The sequence below is a fragment of the Gymnoscopelus microlampas genome (genome assembly GCF_963454915.1).
Source record: "Gymnoscopelus microlampas genome assembly, chromosome: 8".
Taxonomy (NCBI): Eukaryota; Metazoa; Chordata; class Actinopteri; order Myctophiformes; family Myctophidae; genus Gymnoscopelus; species Gymnoscopelus microlampas.
The window spans coordinates 32,560,604-32,582,538 of NC_139945.1; the positions used below are offsets into that span (position 1 = coordinate 32,560,604).

The 21,935-nt window shown below is 41.4% G+C and overlaps 1 protein-coding gene across 1 annotated transcript in view; it reads left to right on the plus strand.

The window, feature by feature from the left end:
• Positions 1–21,935, plus strand: part of sphkap (SPHK1 interactor, AKAP domain containing) — a gene marked incomplete at its 3' end in the record, with an annotated part of 134,736 nt that overhangs the window by 76,735 nt on the left and 36,066 nt on the right. The window contains exons 4-5 of the mRNA XM_084064302.1: positions 12,670–12,775; positions 14,512–14,622. Coding sequence (XP_083920428.1) covers positions 12,670–12,775; positions 14,512–14,622 — 217 coding nt within the window. The remainder of the gene's footprint in view (positions 1–12,669; positions 12,776–14,511; positions 14,623–21,935) is intronic.

Below are 21,935 nucleotides of genomic sequence, written 5' to 3' on the forward strand. Positions count from 1 at the left end.
ACATGGCAGTTCTAGACAGGGAACTTCACAAACAAATTTTGATTATACTCAGTATGACCAAATGGACCTGTGAGGCCTCATGTCACTCACCAATAATAGCAGATCTATAAGCTCACATCATGTCATGTGTTGTGAGCTTAGATCTGTTGAGTACTTTAAAATCGGTTGTGCCCGTTAGATCTGCTATTTTCAATTGTACGATTATAGATCTGCGTTAAATTAACACTCAGGATTTTACTGCGTAGTAAAACTAAGAAATGTGCCCATATGTCCGCTTACAAAATACTGGGTGTGTTTTTATGACTTGTTCATGGTCTCAGTCTACCCTCAGTCATATTATCTCCGGTGCCGTTAACTCTGCTGCATACAAAAACAAAAGGCCCAACCTTTCTCAGCTTCGGCAGGTCAATAAGAACAAAATAACGTCATAAGAACTTCCACAGTGCCTTGCCGACATTCTGTTCAGAAGTTCTTGCACCTCCAGAATTTACTAACTAGCTGCGGGAACGCCTCTGCTAGCTAGAACACGTGTGATTGGTCTGAAGTTCAAGGTGGACAGGATTGATTTTGTTTTTGTTTCCACATTCTGCCCAAGGCTTGATCCTGCCAGCAGTGAACAATGGATAGTTTTGAAGAGAGGTTGGCTGAGGAGGTTAGGAGGTATAAACACCTCCATAATTCTTCTCTGAGGGACCATAAGCACAACCTGTCACAAGAAATGGCAACACCTCTCTCACAAATGTGCCAAAGCACGTCAGAGGGTGATAGAACATGAGTGGAGATCATCCAGGTGGTAATATACCACACTTGCAGCACTCAGGTTCAAAACTAAAACGGATAGTTGCTCCTTTAGGTATCATTGCTGTCGGGTGGAATCCTTGTATGTCCAAAACTGTAACTTTTCTGGAAATGGAAAGAATAACCTGTGTTCCAATGGATTCAATGTAGTTATTATTTAGTAACAAGCTCTTGTTTATACTTTTCATTGGTTCAATATATATAAAACCCACAGACACACTTAATCACTTTCAGTTTCACTTTCAAAGCTTTTCCAATACAGCAAAAATAGCAGATCTACAAGATCACAATGTGTCGCACTGCATGCGTGGCTCTGATAAGCGTTGTGAGCTTGTAGATCAGCTATGTTTGCTACTTTTGTGGGACACTGTATGACAACTTAGGGCATAGATTTACGGGAAAAAAACATAAGAAGTTTAAATATGGAGATACTATTACTAGGTTTCTGCTCAACAGTGACTACATGTAATGGTGAAGCTGCAAAATGCAACACGTTACCCCTAGCGATAAAGCACATTAGCAGTCATCACCTTTTAAGAAAAATGTCCAATCCTGGCTTTTAGAAAATGTTTGCAGAATATCACGGCTGCTTGTTTATTTTATTTGTGCTGTGTTTTTAGTTAGTGTTTTCAGTTTTGTTTGTCCAAGACCAAGGACCACAATGGAAACAAGACTCTGACTTTATTGTGTTTTATCCTTGAGGTTTCTTTCTTTTTGAGAGTGTACAAATGTAACCAAGTGGACCTGTGCAGGTCCATATGGTTACATTTGTACACTCTCAGAGTTAAATGGATTTCACAGCTAGTCTAGTACATTTGGCCACTGAGCAGCTAGCCTATGACAGCTAAGGTCAAATGTTTGAAGGAGCCTGTAAACAAGAGTCAGTGATTGGTCAGCAATGTAATTAACAAACAACAGAAGCTGCTTCAGAGGGACAATGAGTCATTCTGTTGTTAACCTTTCCAAATAATTATAATAATCAGGTCTCATAATAATAATGTCTGGCTTTGACGAGTGTCCAGGTGGAGGGGGAGATATGAAAGGACAAATAAACATAAATGTGGAAGAATAACTGAGGTGATAGGGGGCTGTGATTAGACTGATGAACTGACCCATTAGATTTAATTGCACCAATAACCTCCCAGTACCAGCTACTGTATGAAGTGTGTCCCCAATCACAGCCATTTCACACTAATACAGCCACATTTTGTATTGTGCGTGTGATGTGCACGCGTGCGATGTGTGTGCGATGTGTGTGCGATGTGCGTGCGTGCGTGCGTGCGTGCGTGCGTGCGTGCGTGCGTGCGTGCGTGCGTGCCTGCGTGCCTGCGTGGAAGAGGGCGAGGACCCTATATCTTTGCACGTGTGCACCAGCTTTCTTGTATCTTACTGTATATGATCCAGGGGTCATTGAGGGGGTTTCAGGGGGTCCTCAGCAAAATTACAAGGTTTAATTCCTCTATCATTGCACCATCTAGATATAATGTAAAACCAATCAGAGAATTTATCTGATTTCACTCTCTCAGTACTATATACAGTTGTATAATTCTGTACTAAATGTTATCTAACAAAAAAAAACTCTTTGCGTATGGGGTCCCTGACATAAGCTCTTGTCTTTGACATGAAAATGTTTGAGAACCACTGTTATATGACACATTTGTACACTAACCTATCGTGTTGTTGTCATTGTACAACTTCTGTAGTACTGTATCTATGTATAGAGCATTGATCTGTATAAGAACTGGAGAGGGAACAGAGAATCCCGCCCTCCCTTTTCAATGAAAGTTGAAAGTTACTCCCCCGGATGTACTGTACATCCTCCTTCCAGGTTTGGTCATCAGCCTGGTGACAATAGAGGATGTGCATTATAGTGGCCTATATGCATCTACGTCACAAAATACCTTCATGAGTCAATACCTGTGAGTCGAGCCCATTGGTCAAGCTATGAACTTTCTTCCAGGTGTGGGCCCATGCTTTGCAGTACCAGAGTTGGCCAATTGTCAACGTTTCCTTCAACCATGGGGACTTGGGGTAGAGTATGTGTGCTTGATGTATAACTGGTAGTTTCATCCTTTAACCACAAAATATCTTCTGTTGATTTCAGGGTCATTTGCACATGAATAGCATCCTAGAGTCCCTTCGATCCAAATAATCCTTTACAGAATTGCAATGCTCCCAGCGTAAACATATCTCTCTGTCACTCTCTCCTGTCTCTGTCTCCGTCTGTCTGTCTGTCTGTCCGTCCGTCGTCCGTCTGTCCCCTCTCTCTCTCTTTCTCTGTGTCTCTCTCTCTCTCTCTCTCTCTCTCTCTCTCTTTCTCTGTCTCTCTCTCTCTCTCTCCCTCTCTCTCACACACACACACACACACACACACACACACACACACACACACACACACACACACACACACACACACACACACACCTCTCTCTCTGCTATTCATGCAGTGATTAAAGCCAAATTATTTCAAAGGGATACATCAGATGAATCCAATCCAGGTCTTTTAGGTCAGTGGGTTCAACCCTGCAGCTATTTTTTCACTAGCTTGCTCACTCAATCTTACGGTCTTTACCCCCTTTTCATTTTTGAGGTTTTTCATGTTCCCCATTTGTTTAATTTAAAAATCCAATATAGACTCTATCCCTTTCATCATCATTGTCCTACATTGCTTGAATGAATATGGGACAACTTGCATAATGAGGGTTGCTGGAGGCGATGAACTGCAATGCCGTCCGGATTGTTTCTGTTATAGTGCGGCTTCACCGCAATGCGATCTGTGCTGCTTCACTCACAGGCTGCACACAGTAATGTACAGAGAGCCCACACTGCTATTAGTCTCTACTCTACTGTATGTTATCATGTGCTATTCTTGTGACAGAGGTTTGTCGGTGACAGCTCTGTTTCAACCCCCATTTTCTTTAGTCCCAACTCCTTCAGAAGTCTCCTCTCTGCGGATGAGGCTGAGGACTTTCACTTCTTCCATGTTTCATTTTAACAGTTTATTTTCACCAATTGTTTGCTTATTTTTTACTAATGTTCGTCTATCATGACATGCAGATTCGGGATGCTTGAGTTCACGTGTTTAACAGAGTGCATGATGGATTAGTTGTGCTCTCTTTAACAGCTTTTGGATTAAGTCAAGAATTAAAGATTAAGGAAGATGTCCTGGGAGGACAGTGTAGAAGAAGATGGAGGAGGAGGAGGAGGAGGAGGAGGAGGAGGAGGAGGAGGAGGAGGAGGAGGAGGAGGAGGAGGAGGAGGAGAAGAAGAAGAAGAAGAAGAAGAAGAAGAAGAAGAAGAAGAAGGAGGAGAAGAAGAAGAAGAAGAAGAAGAAGAAGAAGAAGAAGAAGAAGAAGAAGAAGAAGAAGAAGAAGAAGAAGAAGAAGAAGAAGAAGAAGAAGAAGAAGAAGAAGAAGAAGAAGAAGAAGAAGAAGAAGAAGAAGAAGAAGAAGAAGAAGAAGAAGAAGAAGAAGAAGAAGAAGAAGAGTTGAGTGAAGGAGTATGAAAATGTAAATATTGAGAAGAACGCACAGGGAAAGGTGATGGAAGGCAGTAGGAAGATAGAAAAATGGTTTCTGCTTGGTTCTTGCATTTTGTAGCCTTCGTTTGTTGTTGTCCTTGGTGTTTCCGATATGCCCATATATAATATGGGCATGCCCATATATAATATGGGCATATCGGTCAGATCAGCAGTTCTGGACAACCGTCTACCCAACCAACTGCACACCACAAACCGTACTCCCTCAGGTCCTCTGCGATGAGCGCGCCAAGTTTGAAGTCGGTCCCATGGGCATATTGGTGGGATCAGCAGTTCTGGACAACTGGATCTCTATATGCCTATATGGGCGTGTATATCGAGTCCTCTGCGATACTCGTGACAAGTTTGAAGTCGGTCGGTCAAATCGAATGTTTTCCGAGATACATAAACTACAGACGCAAGAGATTTTGTGTATTTATAGTAGTACATACTAGTACACAAGAGTAAAAATTTGTTTTGATTCCTCAACATTGTACCAGCAATAACAACTACAAAAAGGTGCTCCTCTAGTAGGTCTAGAGGTCTTAGCCAGGCTAGGTGACCTACCCAGGCCTGCATCAATCATGGTTTGCAGCCGGCAGGGCAGTTGGAAACTAGCAATGACACCGGCGTTCTATTTTAGCACCTCTTTGTGCCGATGCGTGCCGGGCGCAAGACACGGCTCTTCATCTGTTACAGATCCTACTGACCTTGGGTTGTGATCAACAGTAGATCAGCTGCCGTACCTGTGTCCTTGGTTACACAGCTAAATGTGCACATATCGAGTCTCACAGGAGCTTCAGCAGGAGAGCAGGCTGGAGATGTGGGTCAAACTGACTGACATGCAGACCAGACTCTCTTTAAAGAGCAGTTGGAGATCCCTGGGTTTGATAGGAAACTAAAATAGCTTTCCTCCTGTGGTGGCTGGCTGTAGAGGTGAGCTGCACTGTGGTAGGAGGAGGAGGGTGGAGGAGGGGTGTGAACTTAAGACAACGAGAAGGGAAGATAGTTGGGAATAGGCAGACCAACTGCCCAAGTACCAAAATGATCAGAAACAAGGACACAACAATGTTGGATATAATCCTTTAAAAACATATCTTTTATGCACTTTTTGGTAGACATATGACACAGCTTTTATGATACTGCTCTTGGGGCATTTGCACCAGATGGAAATAGCTAACCATAATGTTTGACTTACATTTTGCTCCAGTCTGTGAATTGACTATTACATCTTGGCTCAGAATCTGTCAGATTGCAACCATTTATAATTATTTTCTGAAAAATGATTAAATTAAAAACAATTTAGCATAAAACAAACACAGGCTTCTGTGTCCCAGCATGCATGAACCATGTACGTCACCCCTCACACACACACACACACACACACACACACACACACACACACACACACACACACACACACACACACACACACACACACACACACACACACACACACACACACACACACACACACACACACACACACACACACACACACACACACACACACACACAGACCTTTATCCTGCTTGCACATTGGAGTGCTTATTCTGTGCATTTCATCTTTGAAGACTTTCCAGTCAGAAATGAAGCTATTTCTGTCTTTGTCTCCTTCTGTTCCTCTGTCCCATATAAAAACATGCAGAGTACAACACTCACATGCACACCACGCAGCGCACGCACACACACACACACACACACACACACACACACACACACACACACACACACACACACACACACACACACACACACACACACACACACACACACACACACACACACACACACACACACACACACACACACACACACATACATACATACACGGACACACACGGACACACACACGGACACTATACACACATACACGCGGACACTATACACATACACGCAGACACTATACACATACACGCAGACTCTATACACATACACACAGACACTCACTCACACACACACACACACACACACACACACACACACACACACACACACACACACACACACACACACACACACACACACACACACACACACACACACACAAATTGACAAGTCACATTCCAGCACCTTCTCATTTTCACATGCTTACAGTATCCCATCCCATATAACAGTACAGGATCTCATTTTAAACAAGCCTAGTGCTTTATGAGCCTCCCAGTTTAGTAGACCTTGTATTGTGAATCTGTACTTCCATGTACTGTTGTTTTCCTGTCTTACTAAATAAAGTACATCAATCAATAAATCAATCAATACATGAACGCAGTTCTGAGTTCTCTCAGTCAGGGACTGTCAGTCCTTGACTGCAGAAGCTATACAGAGGTTTCACCAATCAGACATTTGTTGTCGTTTCTATGCCGGGGGTCACAGCTCCTTTCACACCCCTCAGATCTTCCATGGGCCTCTCTAATGTACACTGGAGGGAAAATTATACCCTGAGCATCCAATATGAGAAACCTCAGATATGACTCTCACAGCTCACTTACCGCTCTCTTAGGGTGGTGGTCGAGGTGAGGTGATTGACTGAAGTAGCAAATGGGAGTCATCGAGGTGTGATTTGTGTTTTCTTTGTGTGTACACACTACACACACACACACACACACACACACACACACACACACACACACACACACACACACACACACACACACACACACACACACACACACACACACACACACACCCCATACGCCTTTATAAAGGCATCAAAGCAAGAATATCTATCACGATGAGGCATTGTGATGCATTGTGAGCTTGTCGATCTGATATTTGTGTTACAGTATGTGTTTTTTTTTAATTGTTTTTAAAGTGAAGGGGGTTCTGTGAGTTCTACAAATATTGGATTTGTACACTGGATCCATTGGAACACAGGTTATTTTTTCGATTTCCTGAACAGTTTTGGACGTACGAGGTTTCCACCCAACAGTGACGATATGGTAGCTGTCATAGCCACACATACAGTACGTAGACATACTGGTGCAGGGGGTTCATTATAGACAACGCTGCTCCTATCGGCTTTGAACTAAAACTGGCAGAAGAGAACATAATTAAAGGCGTCAATACACCCGCACACCCGGTATGCCGTGTACCGGTTCAGTCTGCGGGGTTGCAATACACTCAAAGATGTGTTTCGACACGTCTCGTTTTTTTTTTTGCACGGGCATGCATGTGTGAGACGCACTAATTGACAATTTCAGTGGGTCGCACCCGTCAAATTGACAGTGCTCCACCTACCTGAACACTCGCCGCTCATTGAAAATTGATTACTGGGTGCGTCAGTCTCTTCCTGTGTGAATAGCCCTTTACCCCTGTTTTATTTTCCCTACACTGTTTGATTTCCTGTCTGTTTTAGGATTGATTTTTACGTTTTACGGTGTACTTTTAAAGCACTTTTAATAGACTGGTTCTTAATTATAATTTAGTGTGGGTGATTTATTTCATGCATTAATTGTAACTGTTATTTGTGTCAGGAGTGCATTCACACAAGCAACATAATGTTATGTGTTTAAACAATGTTGTTTTTTTGCACTGTGAATAAAAGCATTGATTGATTGATTGAATACTTTATTAACAGTTTATTAACAGTAGTATAGTCAAAAGGTTATTCTAAAAGGATAACACAAAAAGCCCCAGCAGGGGCTTGTTTCCATTGTGGTCCATTGTACTCAATTCATCAGTAATACATCATTATAATACATACCAGAGCCGTAGAATACAATACAATCAAAATACACTACAAAACAAAGCACCAGCCTGTACGAACGACACATCACCAAATTAATAGTTTGAGGTAAAATGTTGCTTTTATAAATAGAGTTATGCTGTATAGTAGTAGTAGTAATAGTAGTAGTAGTAAGCTAGTAGTTGTTGTTGTTGTTGTTGATGATGATGAAGAAGAGACAGTGGTATGGTGCCATTGAAAGGAGTATTTATCTGGACAGGACAGGATCAATGTGATGAGGTTTTTTGAAGTGGTCTTCCTTTGATATTATAGCAGTGATTCGCTACACAGGAATGAGTAGCATAATGACTGGCAGCTCAGATCTGTGAGTTGTGGTAGTGTAGCCTACCACTCACAGTATAGGGCCAGGCTATAACATTACTGATCTGCTAACTGGAGTGATTCCATCCAGTATGGAACATTTCTGATCTGCCTAGTAGCCTATAGCTTTAGTCACACACACACACACACACACACACACACACACACACACACACACACACACACACACACACACACACACACACACACACACACACACACACACACACACACACACACACACACACACACACACACACACACACACGTGTGTTTTTTAAAGCACCTATAGCAATAGGCTACATTATTGCCTGAACTATAGTGGCTGGTGTCACTGTGTGTGTGTGTGTGTGTGTGTGTGTGTGTGTGTGTGTGTGTGTGTGTGTGTGTGTGTGTGTGTGTGTGTGTGTGTGTGTGTGTGTGTGCCTGCGTGCGTGCGTGCGTGTGTGTGAGGGGTGAGTTTGCGCACGCACGTGCCCTTGTCTACGTCGCTCAGCGTTTTGTATGTATTTTAAGCAGCTTGCGCTTTGGCACTTGAGTGAGAGGCACACATTGATGTGCTGCTGCAGTTAACCGTCCATAGCGCTTCTTAAGTGATCGTGAGCGGTGGAATTCCTTGGTCTTCGGCTGATGGGGATGAGCTGAGCATCTGGACTTACAGAGCGTCTCCACGACAGTTACGCATCGCCGCGCTTTCCCATCTATAGGATCCATCTGATCACAACGGCTCGGACATTTGGGCTTTTGGGACGGGATGGCTGCTGGCGCCTATAAGTGCCTATTGAAGACTTCAAGGTAGGATTCTGCTTCTGTTGCGCGACATATAGGACCGTTTCAGATGTGTAGGTGTTGTGCTTGTGCCCACATTATACCCAAATGCGCATCGGCGGCGTAGAAACCGAGACACTCAACGCGTAAAATCAGTCACCGACAGTTGACAGTCAAGACAGTTGAAATAATGAAAGCAAACTATGTGAATGCAACACATCTGCGGGATTAGTTTACAACAGCAGGCTATAGGTTATTTGCCATAGTCATCACTTTAATTCATATGACCCTCATTCACGCAATACGAGGCAAGACATCGGACTTACAAGACATGACAGCGTGCGAGTTATGAAAAAAAGGAAGAAGACGCTATAATGATACGGATATTAAAATAGGCTATCATTAATCGCACATTTAGTTAACAAATTATCCTGATGAAATAAGTTGCCTTTGCATCTTTGATTCGCAGTTCACTCGTATTTATACATCCTCACTGGCACTGCATTCGTTCTGGGAAGTCTGCTCTTTTAACATACACTGATGCTCAAAGGTTGCCGTAATTAATGGAATAAAACGTTTCATATTAAAAATGATTGGGTTTCCTACAGAAATGCTCTGCATTGTGCTGTCGCCTATATATACAGCTAAGCTACCAGGACGTGCCAAAAGCCATCATACTCTATAAACATCATCCTGGGGGGAAGCTGGACTCTATCCAAGCGCATACAATGAAATGTCCAGTGTTGCCAAGTTTTGTGAGAGCAATAAGCAAACAGGTCTAGGAAAACAAGCCCAAAAGAAGCGACAATAGGTCACTCACATGAGCACTTCATTTGCGTCTATGCATCGGCTATTTGAAAATAGCCGATCGACAAGCTCACATGACGCGTCGCCATGGTCGTGAGCTTGTAGATGGGCTATTTTTGAAAACTCTTGCAATAAAATGTGGAATATTTTGAATATTTGAAACATTCTAACAACACACATGCTCTCTGAGCACAAAACATTTTCATGAAAATATTTGAGAACCACTGGTGTAAACAATAATATTTATGGAAGCAAGCCTAAATAAGCATGTAGCCTAGTCTAGCCCTAAAACATGACTACAAGTAGCATACACTTTAGAAACAATCCCAAAAAAACGCAACCCGTAACTACCAATATATTTACAAGCAACTTTACAGAAAAAGAAGGCCAAAGTTGCTTATAGTAGTAAGCCGACATGGCAACACTGGAAATGTTGTGTATGCGGGGTAATGTGTTCACGTCAGATGGCGTTGAAAGGCTGCATATAGGCTACACTTTTAACCAGGGGTATTCAACTAGATTAGACAGGGGGCCAACATTGTTAAATGAATTGAGGTCGGGGGCCACAGGCCTATATGTAAACAAAACCAAATGTTCATAACCGTTTCCTGTCATTCAGGCTCATCACAGAAGCAATTAGGTTGTGTGTGACAAATCAATCCAACTGTCCAACTTCACACATTACCGTCCTAATTTAGGACCGTGTCGGACACGTGTGTGTGTGTGTGTGTGTGTGTGTGTGTGTGTGTGTGTGTGTGTGTGTGTGTGTGTGTGTGTGTGTGTGTGTGTGTGTGTGTGTGTGTGTGTGTGTGAGAGGAGAGAGAGAGAGAGAGAGAGAGAGAGTGTGAGTGAGTGAGAGAGTGTGAGTGAGTGAGAGAGTGTGAGTGAGTGAGTGAGTGAGTGAGTGCGTGAGAGAGAAGCATGTCATACACATAGAGATGTGTTATCCAGACCACCATGGTCCTAACTAAGAGATCCAAAGCAACCCCCCCGGCCCCCCCTCTTTGAGACAGATATTTACATCAGACGTATAATTACATTTAAGCTGCATAGATAAAGTAAGATAATTTGAGGATCTCTCCATTCAGGATGCTTTTTATTTGTTCCAAAATATACATACGGTACTTGCATCTCATTAAATATTCTATGCCTCCCCAACCCAGCCAATCTGTTTTCCAAATTGCACCTAATTAGTGCCATTCAACATTATCTGTTAGGTAGCATATCTCAGCATGTGGATTTTTGCCTATTAATAGCCTATGACGTGTGATTATAGCATTTTAATTTATTTAATTTAATACAGCACATTCCTCAGTGTTCATGTATCTCTATGCAGTCTGCAGGTATCTCGGTGCTGCCTGTCTCATGAAGTTTGAGTGCTCATTTCCTCATCTAAGTCTAAGTATAGAGGCATTTTTTTACGTGATGGAGGTTCACTAATATTGATTCTGATCCAGAAAAGGTTGAGAATCACTGTAGTTGATTACAGAGCTTTGTTAATACTTTGTCTGCAGGATCATGTAGCATCTATACAGGAAACAGCAACAACATCAGGTTTTTATTTGAGTACATATACTAAATGGCTATATTTTAAGATAAGCTAAAAGGTTTTTGCGACACAACAATGGCTTTGTTTAACAACTTAAGCCCATTCCACTTCGCATGGTGTCGAGCGACAAAAACAGAGTACGAGCTCTCAGCGCGTCACCACGTATTGTGAGCTTGATTAGCAATTTTTTTAAAAATAATAAATGTGTTTAAAATGGTTTTAGATCAGCAATTTGCTAATGGATGCTGTTCTTGTGATGGCTGCATGCCAGAGAGAGCCCATGCTCCACAATATTCACTAATCTCATCCAGCAAAACAAAACAAAATGTAGGCGACACACATCCTCGTACAAATCCCTTGGTCAGATGTCAGAGTCTAATCACTCACAGGGGATAATATCATCATACTGTATTATTATAGTATACTATATATTATACTGAGAAGATGCGTAGTGAAGATTAGGAGGTGAATCATCATCTTACATCGTTGTAATGTACAGTATTGTGCCTTGGCAGCATAGAATGCAGTGCACAGACTTTCCCCTGGTCAGCCATAAATGAATGAGCTTTTTGAGGTGCCTAACCTTGGACAGACCGACCTTGGACTGAACCCTTCTGATATCATACTGGCCTGGAGGTTTGTTGGGAGCAGTTTGACGTTCAGCATCAGATAGCTGGATGTGTTCACCCATGCATGTTCAATATCCACCATATGGCCTGGCTGCATCTCTATTTGACTCCAGTTCATATTATTGGGAGCAATGTGACGGGGAATACTGTTCAGCATTCCCCTTGGTAAAAGTAAATACATGTATTTAATCAGCTGCTAATGCTGTAATAAGCCTTCAGCTAACTGTCACTGTAAGTGGAGTGATATAGCCGGACAACATTTAGCAAACATGACAAATTACTTTCTATTTCTCATGTCGGGGTACTCCAGCAAAAAGAGAATCATCATTACTGACCTCAATTATTTTCAGTGTTAATGAGCAATTTGTAACTGAGACTGAATGTCAATTTTGTTACAGAGAGTTGAGAGTTGTTACTCTCAGAGTTAAATTAATACTCTTAACACTCTTAATTTCTTGTGCCGACTACCTGGTAAATTAGTCTGATGATAATGATGGTTACAAGGCTATGTTCTGACAGAACCACCCCTTGTTTTGTACACATGTCCCCCTTGCAGTAACTTCCAGTCATCTGCCATGTATGAAGGCTCCGAATCCACCGAGGAAGAGGGATGCAGCACATACAGCACAATGATGGGGTCCTCCGTCACTGCCTGTAAGAAGGTAAGGACACCCTTCAGGGGAATGTGTGTGTGCGTGCGTGCGTGCGTGCGTGCGTGCGTGGGTGCGTGCGTGCGTGCGTGCGTGCGTGCGTGTGTGTGTGTGTGTGTGTGTGTGTTTGTGTGCGTGCGTGTGCGTGCGTGCGTGATTGCGTGCCACTGCGTGCGCAGGGACAGTTTAAGCAGCTACGTTTCAGCTATTTTCATAAAATGTTGACAATGTTCTCTCTCTTATGGGAGTCTGCGGACAAATTCATATTAATTTGGGGCTCCTTGACATGGAAGTGTTTGAGTAGACACTGCTGTAGATTGTAGAAAAACATGAGGTGACATCTTTCTTATAATTGGGCTCGAGGTCCTGCTGACCCCATGTGCTATGATATAATGTCCCCTGGTGAGAACAGTTGAGTCCAAGTCACCTTTAGCTGACCATGTGCCTGCACAGATGGCCCATCTCAGAGGGGACAAGAACAAGGGCATGGATTAGCACTATAAATAATATACAGCATAATGGACATGAGCGTTACATAATGTCTACAATATTGCAGTTTTTTCCCTCCTGATCTGATTTGTAAAGCAAGATTAGCAAGATGCAAAATAATTGGTCAGAGAGCATGTCATCTAAAACTTTTGCATTTAACCACTTAAACCCTATATCCTTCATTGACCAGAGTTTTTTGCCTCTACCTCTTTGCCGACAATAGCCGAAATGCAACCTTGTAGATTGGTTATTTTTACTGAATGTTTGCCCCAGCAATGCTAGGGTTCATGTGTTCAACTGTTTTAGAAGAGCTGGTTGGACCTGCATCTCAGAATTGTTATTGTTATTATTGCAAGCAATATTAGTTGTAACTATTTCTGCAACATGGCCAACATTTTGATGTAAAGTCCCCCTTTTGTTATATGAATTGAATTGTCTGAGTGGGCACATTTAATCCATATAATACCGTATAATAGGAAAGAATCATTACAGAAGGCTGTTGTGTAGTATCATTTCAAGAGAATTGCAGTTGCACTGAAGCAGTCATTAAAATGTCAGAAAAGTACTGTAACAAGTGAACAAATCATTAATAAATGATCTTCAGTCTGTCTGTCTGTCTGTCTGTGATCTGTCTGTGATAATGGAACTTTCATTAAGATGAGCAAGTACACCGCTTCACCTTTCACCCTAAAGGCTTCATTACAGTAAAACCGCCCTCCTTGGGGACAAATAACTATAGTTTATACATATGACAGTCTGTGTGTCTTGTTAGCTGAGTGAGTATTGATCATCTCCCACGGCCATTTGCCTCTGACAAAGGTCCAGGAGAAAGGTCAAGTGATTTCAACCACAACAGGGCATAGCATAGAGAGAATGGAAACAAAAGGTGAGTGAGTGAGTTAATGTGTGTGTGTGTGTGTGTGTGTGTGTGTGTGTGTGTGTGTGTGTGTGTGTGTGTGTGTGTGTGTGTGTGTGTGTGTGTGTGTGTGTGTGTGTGTGTGTGTGTGTGCGCGTGCGTGCGTGTGCATGGTTGGTTGCACATATAAGCCCATTTAAATGCCTTTGCGTGTGTATTGGTATGGCATGCATGAGTGTGTGTTAGTGCATATGGGACCAAGTTCTTAATTCAAGTATGACTGTGGGAGTTCATATCATGTTGTCTAAGCAGGCACGTGCATGCACGTGCATCTGTTTTATATACAGTGCATCCATGCATTGGCTTCAGTGCAGCTGTGTGTGTGTGTGTGTGTATATTGCAGGTGCTGTGCAGCAACAGCGTGCTGGACTCATCAGAGTACTGGGTGAGGAATGAGAAGGTCCTCTGCAGATTGGGTCTTCTGGAGGATGACACCGATGGCAGCTGCACCACAGTGAGTAGCCAGCCTCGGGGGTGGTCTTTACTGGGGGGGTCCCACCGTCCCATACAGCTCAGTTAGGGCTAATGTTTGGCATTGTAAAGCAATGATTCTGAACCTTTTTAACTTCAAGGACCCCCAGTTTGATATATACTGTATATATATGAACTATGGACCCCCATCTGATACGAATTCTATCTCTGGGACCCCAATCTACACACTACAATCCTCAGTGTTCATTTAACTCTATAGATATGGACCTAAATGGACCTGCAGGTCCCTTCTGAAGGGACTCTTGGACTACGGGTCCCTTCAGTTCGCCTTAAGGACCGCTATGGGTCCCTGGACCTCACGTTAACTTTAACCACATGGTTAAAGTTACTGTTTTGCTGTCATGTTTCTTGTTTAGAGCAACCACTTGGGACGAAGTTGCACATTGGGTTTGGGTTACACACGCAGTGCAATCATAGTCTTCTTCTCTTTCTCAGTGCCTTACTCAGTGACATCCCAAAAGTCTTATCTGTTTCTACAATTCAGATATTTGTAACGTGTCTGGGGAACCTTCTGGTCTGTAATCATTAGTGTTCTACCATCATTCACAACAGCTTATTCATGCTATCTTTGTTCTTCTAGACTTCTATGCTTTCAGCATTGATTTTTGTGCCACTGCTGAAAGCTAGTTTCTTTAGCTCCCTGCTAAAGACAACATTTCATATTTCCTTTCTTGAGTCTGTTGTCCGTGGCCCCAAGGCAGAGTTAATGAATGTTAATAATGCCTTCAGCAGCAAGTGTACACAGTAAAATCCTCTGGTAAGGATCTCTCGGTTAAATTAACACTGAATGAAAGAAAGGACGAATGAATGGATGAAACATGAAAAATAGACAATTGTTTGCAGAAATGCTCAGCTATGATTGGCTCATGATGTTGTCCTGCATGTGTTGACTTATTGTTGCATGATGGAGATGGAGAGGAGTGGCTTTAAACCACTGGACTGCAATAAAAGACTGACATTAGTCAATGGCAATCAGGTTGTTGAACAAAGGCAGTAAGAATGGCTGGTTGGACTCCGGCTCAGCACACCTATAGTTCTTGTTCATGCTCTGTAAATGTGGACAATAGAGGGGTCATTGTTACAATTGTGAAGGAGGATGTTAATTATATTTGTGTCAAGAATAGAACGAGTGGAAAGAGAATATAAGGTCAAAGTGAACCTGTAGAGAGAAAAACATGTTGTTTTTTGAACAACCTGCAGAGTTGTTTGCTAGAGGTAGTTGCTGCTGACATTATTCTTTTTTTGGTAAGAAGGAGGGGCAGGTGTATGTGTCATGCAGTTACCTTGCTCAGTAACAGACAGGGATGTAATTTGGTCATATTGAGAACATATTGAGAGTATGGGTGACTGTGTAGCCCTTGAAATCCAGTCACGTTTTGTTTCAATAGTAAATCAGTAAATGAAGATTGTAAACAAAGGTAGAATAATATCGTCATGCCTAATGGCTCACTTATAATGATGTATTTTATGTCACTTCATCTACTGTAAGGTTTTAAATGTATAACTAATTACATTACATTACATTACAGTCATTTAGCAGACGCTTTTATCCAAAGCGACTTACAATAAGTGCAATCAACAAAGGTAGGGAACGAAAGCTACTAATCACCAGAGGTTATAAGTGCATTTTCTGCAATAACAAGCAACCAAGAGCATACCTAGCGCTAAGGTAAAAGTGCAATATATCAGCTACCTATTTCCTTAAACAGATGAGACAAAGTAGTCAAATGAGCAGGAGCTAAAAACAAATAATTGTATTGACTAAACAAGATCCAATAAACAATTCAACAATAAAACAAGCATTCGTACAACTAGTTAACAACAAGTAGGCCAGGCAAAGAGGAAGGGTAGTGTTTCCTGAAGAGGTGGGTTTTCAGCCTGCGGCGAAAGATGGGCAGTGACTCTGCTGTCCTGACATCAGTGGGAAGTTCATTCCACCACTGTGGGGCCAGAACAGAAAAAAGTTGTGACTATTACCCACTACTAATTACTGAATAACTTTATTTTGTGCATGATTTTACTTTTAATATTATGCATAAGGCAATCCAAGGTTCCTTACAGTATGACAATAATACCATAATACCTTCTTTACATTGAACATGTACAGCAGATAGACAATGCACCTCATACAGTACAGCATATCAGCAGTACCAAAGTACTCATGCCAGTACTGTAAACAAAAAGGTTTCAAGATTTTTGTAGACAAACGTTATTAATACATATTATCTCGGAAAAATACATAAGACTTTACCAGGAAAACCAGCTCCCTGTTCAGCACAAGAGAGTCTATAAGCGCCAATGAATTATGGGAATTATCAGCATGGTGGAATCATTTCAGATTAATCAGATTAGTTGACTGATGCTATGCATTGTTTAACAGTAGCTCTGGTAATAACAAATGGTGTGCATTTCTATTGCGCCTTTATCCAAAGCGCTTTACATTATGTGATACATTCAAGCATTCGCACACATTCACAAACTAACAGTGGAGCAGTGTTGATTTTATATTGACAATTTCGTCAACAAATAAAACCTAGACTAGAATGTTAGGGAGGGACTAGTAGGGAAGAGATCCAGTAGAACTAAAAGACGAGTCATTTTATAATGACTTGATATTAAGTAAGTGTACTGTTTTTAACAGTAAAACATTTCAGATGACTAAAATATGACTAAGACTTAATGGAATTTGATTCAAAAGACTGTGACTAAAACTGAATCAAAATGTGCTGTCAAAATCGACTGCGGAGCAAACCAGGCAAATCACCAACCTGCTCATCGGCAGCAGTTAGGGGTTCAGTGTCTTGCTCGACGACACTTTGACACAGAGCTACGAGAAGCTCGACAGCTGCTCTGCCTTCTGAGCCACTGCTGCCCCATATGAAATAAATAGCACCCCGTAGTGAATATATAACTAACAGATCCATAATAACAATCTGAATTATTATATACATATATTGCATGTGTGAAGATGTATAACGTGTAATGACCAGCAGCATTTAGAATAAAGAGTTACTCATCCCTCCTCTCTTAAGACACTTGAAAAGCTCATTTGAAAATCTGCTGTGTTTGAAGAGCATTCACCGCCTCCCCAGTAATAATAATTATACTTTTAATTGCATCATCTTGGACGTAAAATCAATTTTCACACCTTACGCAGCAGAATGTAATTTGTTCAGGGCTGTGACGGCCTTTATGGACTACTATCTCTGACTCAGTTGAATGAGCAGCACTGTTGGAGGCCACTGTAATCCTTTTCTGTGAAGTGGTGGAAGAAGTACTCAGATATTTTACTTAAGTAAAAGAAGCAATACCACAATATAAAAATACTCTGTTACAAGTAAAAGGCCTGTGTTTAAAATATTACTTGAGTAAAAGTACAAAAGTATTGGCATCAAAATATACTTAAAGTACCAAAAGTAAAAGTACTAATGTTTGAAAATAGCAGATCTACAAGCTCACAGCGTGACACGTTATGAGCTCGTAGATCGGCTATTTTCAATTATGTATAAAATAGGGTTAAAGTGGTTAATGTATGTTTTATAATATATTAATGTATATCTGCAAAGTAACTAGTAACTAAAGTTTTCAAATAATTGTAGTGGAGTAAAAGTACAATATTTGCTTCTGAGATGTAGTGGAGTAGAAGCAAATTGGAAATACTCTAGTAAACTAACTCAAAATTGTACTTAAGTACATGTACTTAGTTACTTTCCACCACTGGAAACTGACACTATAAGTGCACTATGACAGCTTGGTGTAACATATGCAGGCTACATCACAACACTCTTGCTTCAATGCACAGTAAACTCCTCAGTTAATTATAGTCTAAAGGGTCATTCACACGTGATAAAAAAGAATGTCGCTTGAATCGCGGGAGACTCAATTCAACTCCATTCAACTTACTGTACATTTTGTGAATTTGGTTGCGGCAGCATCACCGGTGTGTATGTACACATATTTAAATACATGTGTAAATACAAACAGAAGCCATGTTTAGACATGAATACCATTACATTGTTGGGAAATAAATTACAGTAACATAAACTGCTACAGTAGCATATAGGCAATGGGAGAGGCATTATCACATGCCCTCCTTATCAGTAGAGTTGCGGCATGTCCGTGTTCTCATCGTTGCCAGCACAGTCGGGGTACAGTACCTAATACTCGCGCGAGAGGTGACTGTAAGCACGCGATAGGCATTTGGAGATAAGAAAATATCAATAGTCAACGGCAAGGTTGCATGGAGCAAGTGAGAAGAACATTGATATGTGGTCTAACGTTGCAGATAAGATTAAAGACTTGGTTTAAGTGTTGTATAACAGTGTTATAACCTTGCACAGGTATAGACATGGTGTTTGATCCTTACATTTTGAGACATTGTTGGTCCGGGGAGGGGTGGGTGGGTTTATTTTTATTTTTATTATTATTGTTTCTGTTTAAGTTGTTTGTATCTTGTTTTTGTTGTTGAAAAATTTATTCATTTAAAAACATGATTGTATTTCGATATAATAAAAACAATTGATAACAAAAAAAAAAGAAAATATCAATAGCATCCATCTGCAGGGTGGCAGACCGGCTAATGTAACTTTAATCCGTCAAAGCCAATGGTTTTCTGCTGAGGAAGCAGATCTGCTCGTGCTCCTGCCCGTACCATTCACGGGAGCAGAATAATAATGTGATATAATGATGATCATCATTCATTATCACACTGGCGTGGGGGTTTACAGGTGGACCAGTTGTCAGTGCTGCTTCCTCCTGTAGCCTAAAATCTCCTCATGTCCAAGACAGCATATCTTGAAATATCAACCTAATGCTCGTTCTTTTTAAACAACCACTTTATGGTGACCTGCTACTGTTCAGCAGAGACAGATAAAGAAATCCGCCACGAGAGAGATATCAGTAAAGAATTCTTAATCAAGCTAATTTAACTTTAATCCATCTGTGTTTTTCTCTCTTTTCTGTCTCTCGCCCACCCACCCCCTGCACACACCGCAATGTAATAAACAGAGCTGCTTTAACTGCCATTGTTGTTGGACACACCTTTCTCTTGTTATGTTAACATTGCTCTGAAGCATGTTGGTCATTGAACAGTTTTTGCCTCAGGTAAGGCAGCCTTGCTGTCACACTCTCTCTCGCTATAAAACCATGCTTGCTCGACCCAGTAAACTGTCCCAGTCTCTCTCTTGATATACTGTAAACATATGCGTGTTCGACCATAATCTCTCTCTCTCTCTCTCTCTCTCTCTCTCTCTCTCTCTCTCTCTCTCTCTCTCTCTCTCTCTCTCTCTCTCTCTCTCTCTCTGCACCACAGCGTAATTACTTCTTGTATAACTCACATTGTAGTTGAACACTCCTCCATTCATATACATGTACACACAACAGTTGCACTTATGAAAAGCACCATCATAGCAGTATAGAATGCTCTGCGTTCACACTCACTGTGGCTGGATAAGAAGGCATTCAAAATCGCTGCACGTTCACACATGACCCCAAAGTTAAATATAGCAGTACATTGGCAGAATTTCCAGTAAGCTGAATGGGGTTAGAGACAGAATATGTGTGTGTGTGTGTGTGTGTGTGTGTGTGTGTGTGTGTGTGTGTGTGTGTGTGAGAGAGAGAGAGAGAGAGAGAGAGAGAGAGAGAGAGAGAGAGAGAGAGAGAGAGAGAGAGAGAGAGAGAGAGAGAGAGAGAGAGAGAGAGAGAGAGAGAGAGAGAGAGAGAGAGAGAGAGAGAGAGAGAGAGAGAGAGAGAGAGAAGATTTGACCAATTCAGCACCATGGACAGAGACACAATGAACATCTTTTACATAACATTTGCCCCATTTAGCGGCTACATCAACAAATTGTCTTTCCCGACAAGGAAGTTACATAATAATAATAATAATAACAATACATTTGATTTATAACACACTTTGCATTTTTGCAAATCACAAAGTGCTACAGGATTTAAAAACAAATGACAAAGGCAAGACAACAAAAAAACGAAACATTCGGCAACAACAAGACCCTTCTTGGGGTAAAACGTAGATTAAAAACTAATTAAGGCATAGAGTAAAAGACCTTAGAAAAAGGCTAAGCAAAGGCTTTGTTAAAATGGTATGTTTTGATAAGCATCGGTAGATTATGGGGCTCTCAATTGGTCGCCTGAATGTCTGAATGTCTCTACGGCAAAGAGCAACAATAGCATCTTGTTTAATATGTCCAGGAAAAACTGCTTTCTCTTTGAAGCATAGATTTGTGCCAGTTGTATCAATACTTTTGCACATTTGTAGCAACAGAAAAAGTCCAATTTGATTCCGTCTTTGTCAGTAACAACTAAGAAATGTCAGAAGTGCTTTCTTCTTTTGTATTGTAAAGACCTGCTTTGATCATCTTTCTTTTTCATCTTCATTTGTTGACTCCAGCCTTCTGGTGTGCTAAATCCAGGATCTGCTGTTTTCTTAGTTTTTTATGAGCTATTCCAGCCCGCAGCAAATTAAAACTGTCCGCTCTCGCAAGATTTGCGTCGGGTCCCACGGGACATGCAATCCCAATGCAGTCCTCTACTTCTTACCCATTCACAGTCAAATCCTGAATGTTAATTGAAATCAAATGGAACAAATGGAAATTGAGTGCGCAAATGGCACCAAATTGAACCATAAGGGTCCATAAATGGTCCACTTGTTTTTTATTTTACAATTCATACTTCAGGAGTGAGCAGCAATGTACTGCATTTGAATTATAATGTTCCTGAATCCCCAGATGCCAGTTTCATCATCTAAGATATGAATGAATGTGTGGTATCCGACATTCTTAAAACAATCCCTTGTGTTCAGCTATTTAAAATTCACACATTTGTGCAAGGTATTTTTCCACCATTGCTGACCCACAAGAGTTTTTGAGTTGCTCGACTGTCCTTCACTCTTGCTGGTGTTCAACTAACAGCATGAAAAGATAAGCATCACAGAGGCTGTCCTTGCTTCCACAGTTCAGTGCTTTTTGCCCTATTGTTTTAGGACTTTTAGGTCTTTATTTTTTGTCACAACAACTTTATCATCAGTGTTTTCTTCAAGTAAATGAAGCACTAACTGTCTTCACTGCTTTCTGTGCAAATTAATGTCAGTGGCTTTTCATTTTCTCTAGCCTTTGTCCATACTCCATGAATCACAGTGAACGTTTGAGAGGGAACAGATGTGGCCTGTCCTCCCAGTGTCGCTGTCATACGTCGTCATGACAAATCGCTACTCCACCTCTCCAATTCTCCGTTCGTTCACAGCCTTTTCTAGTTTACACAGTC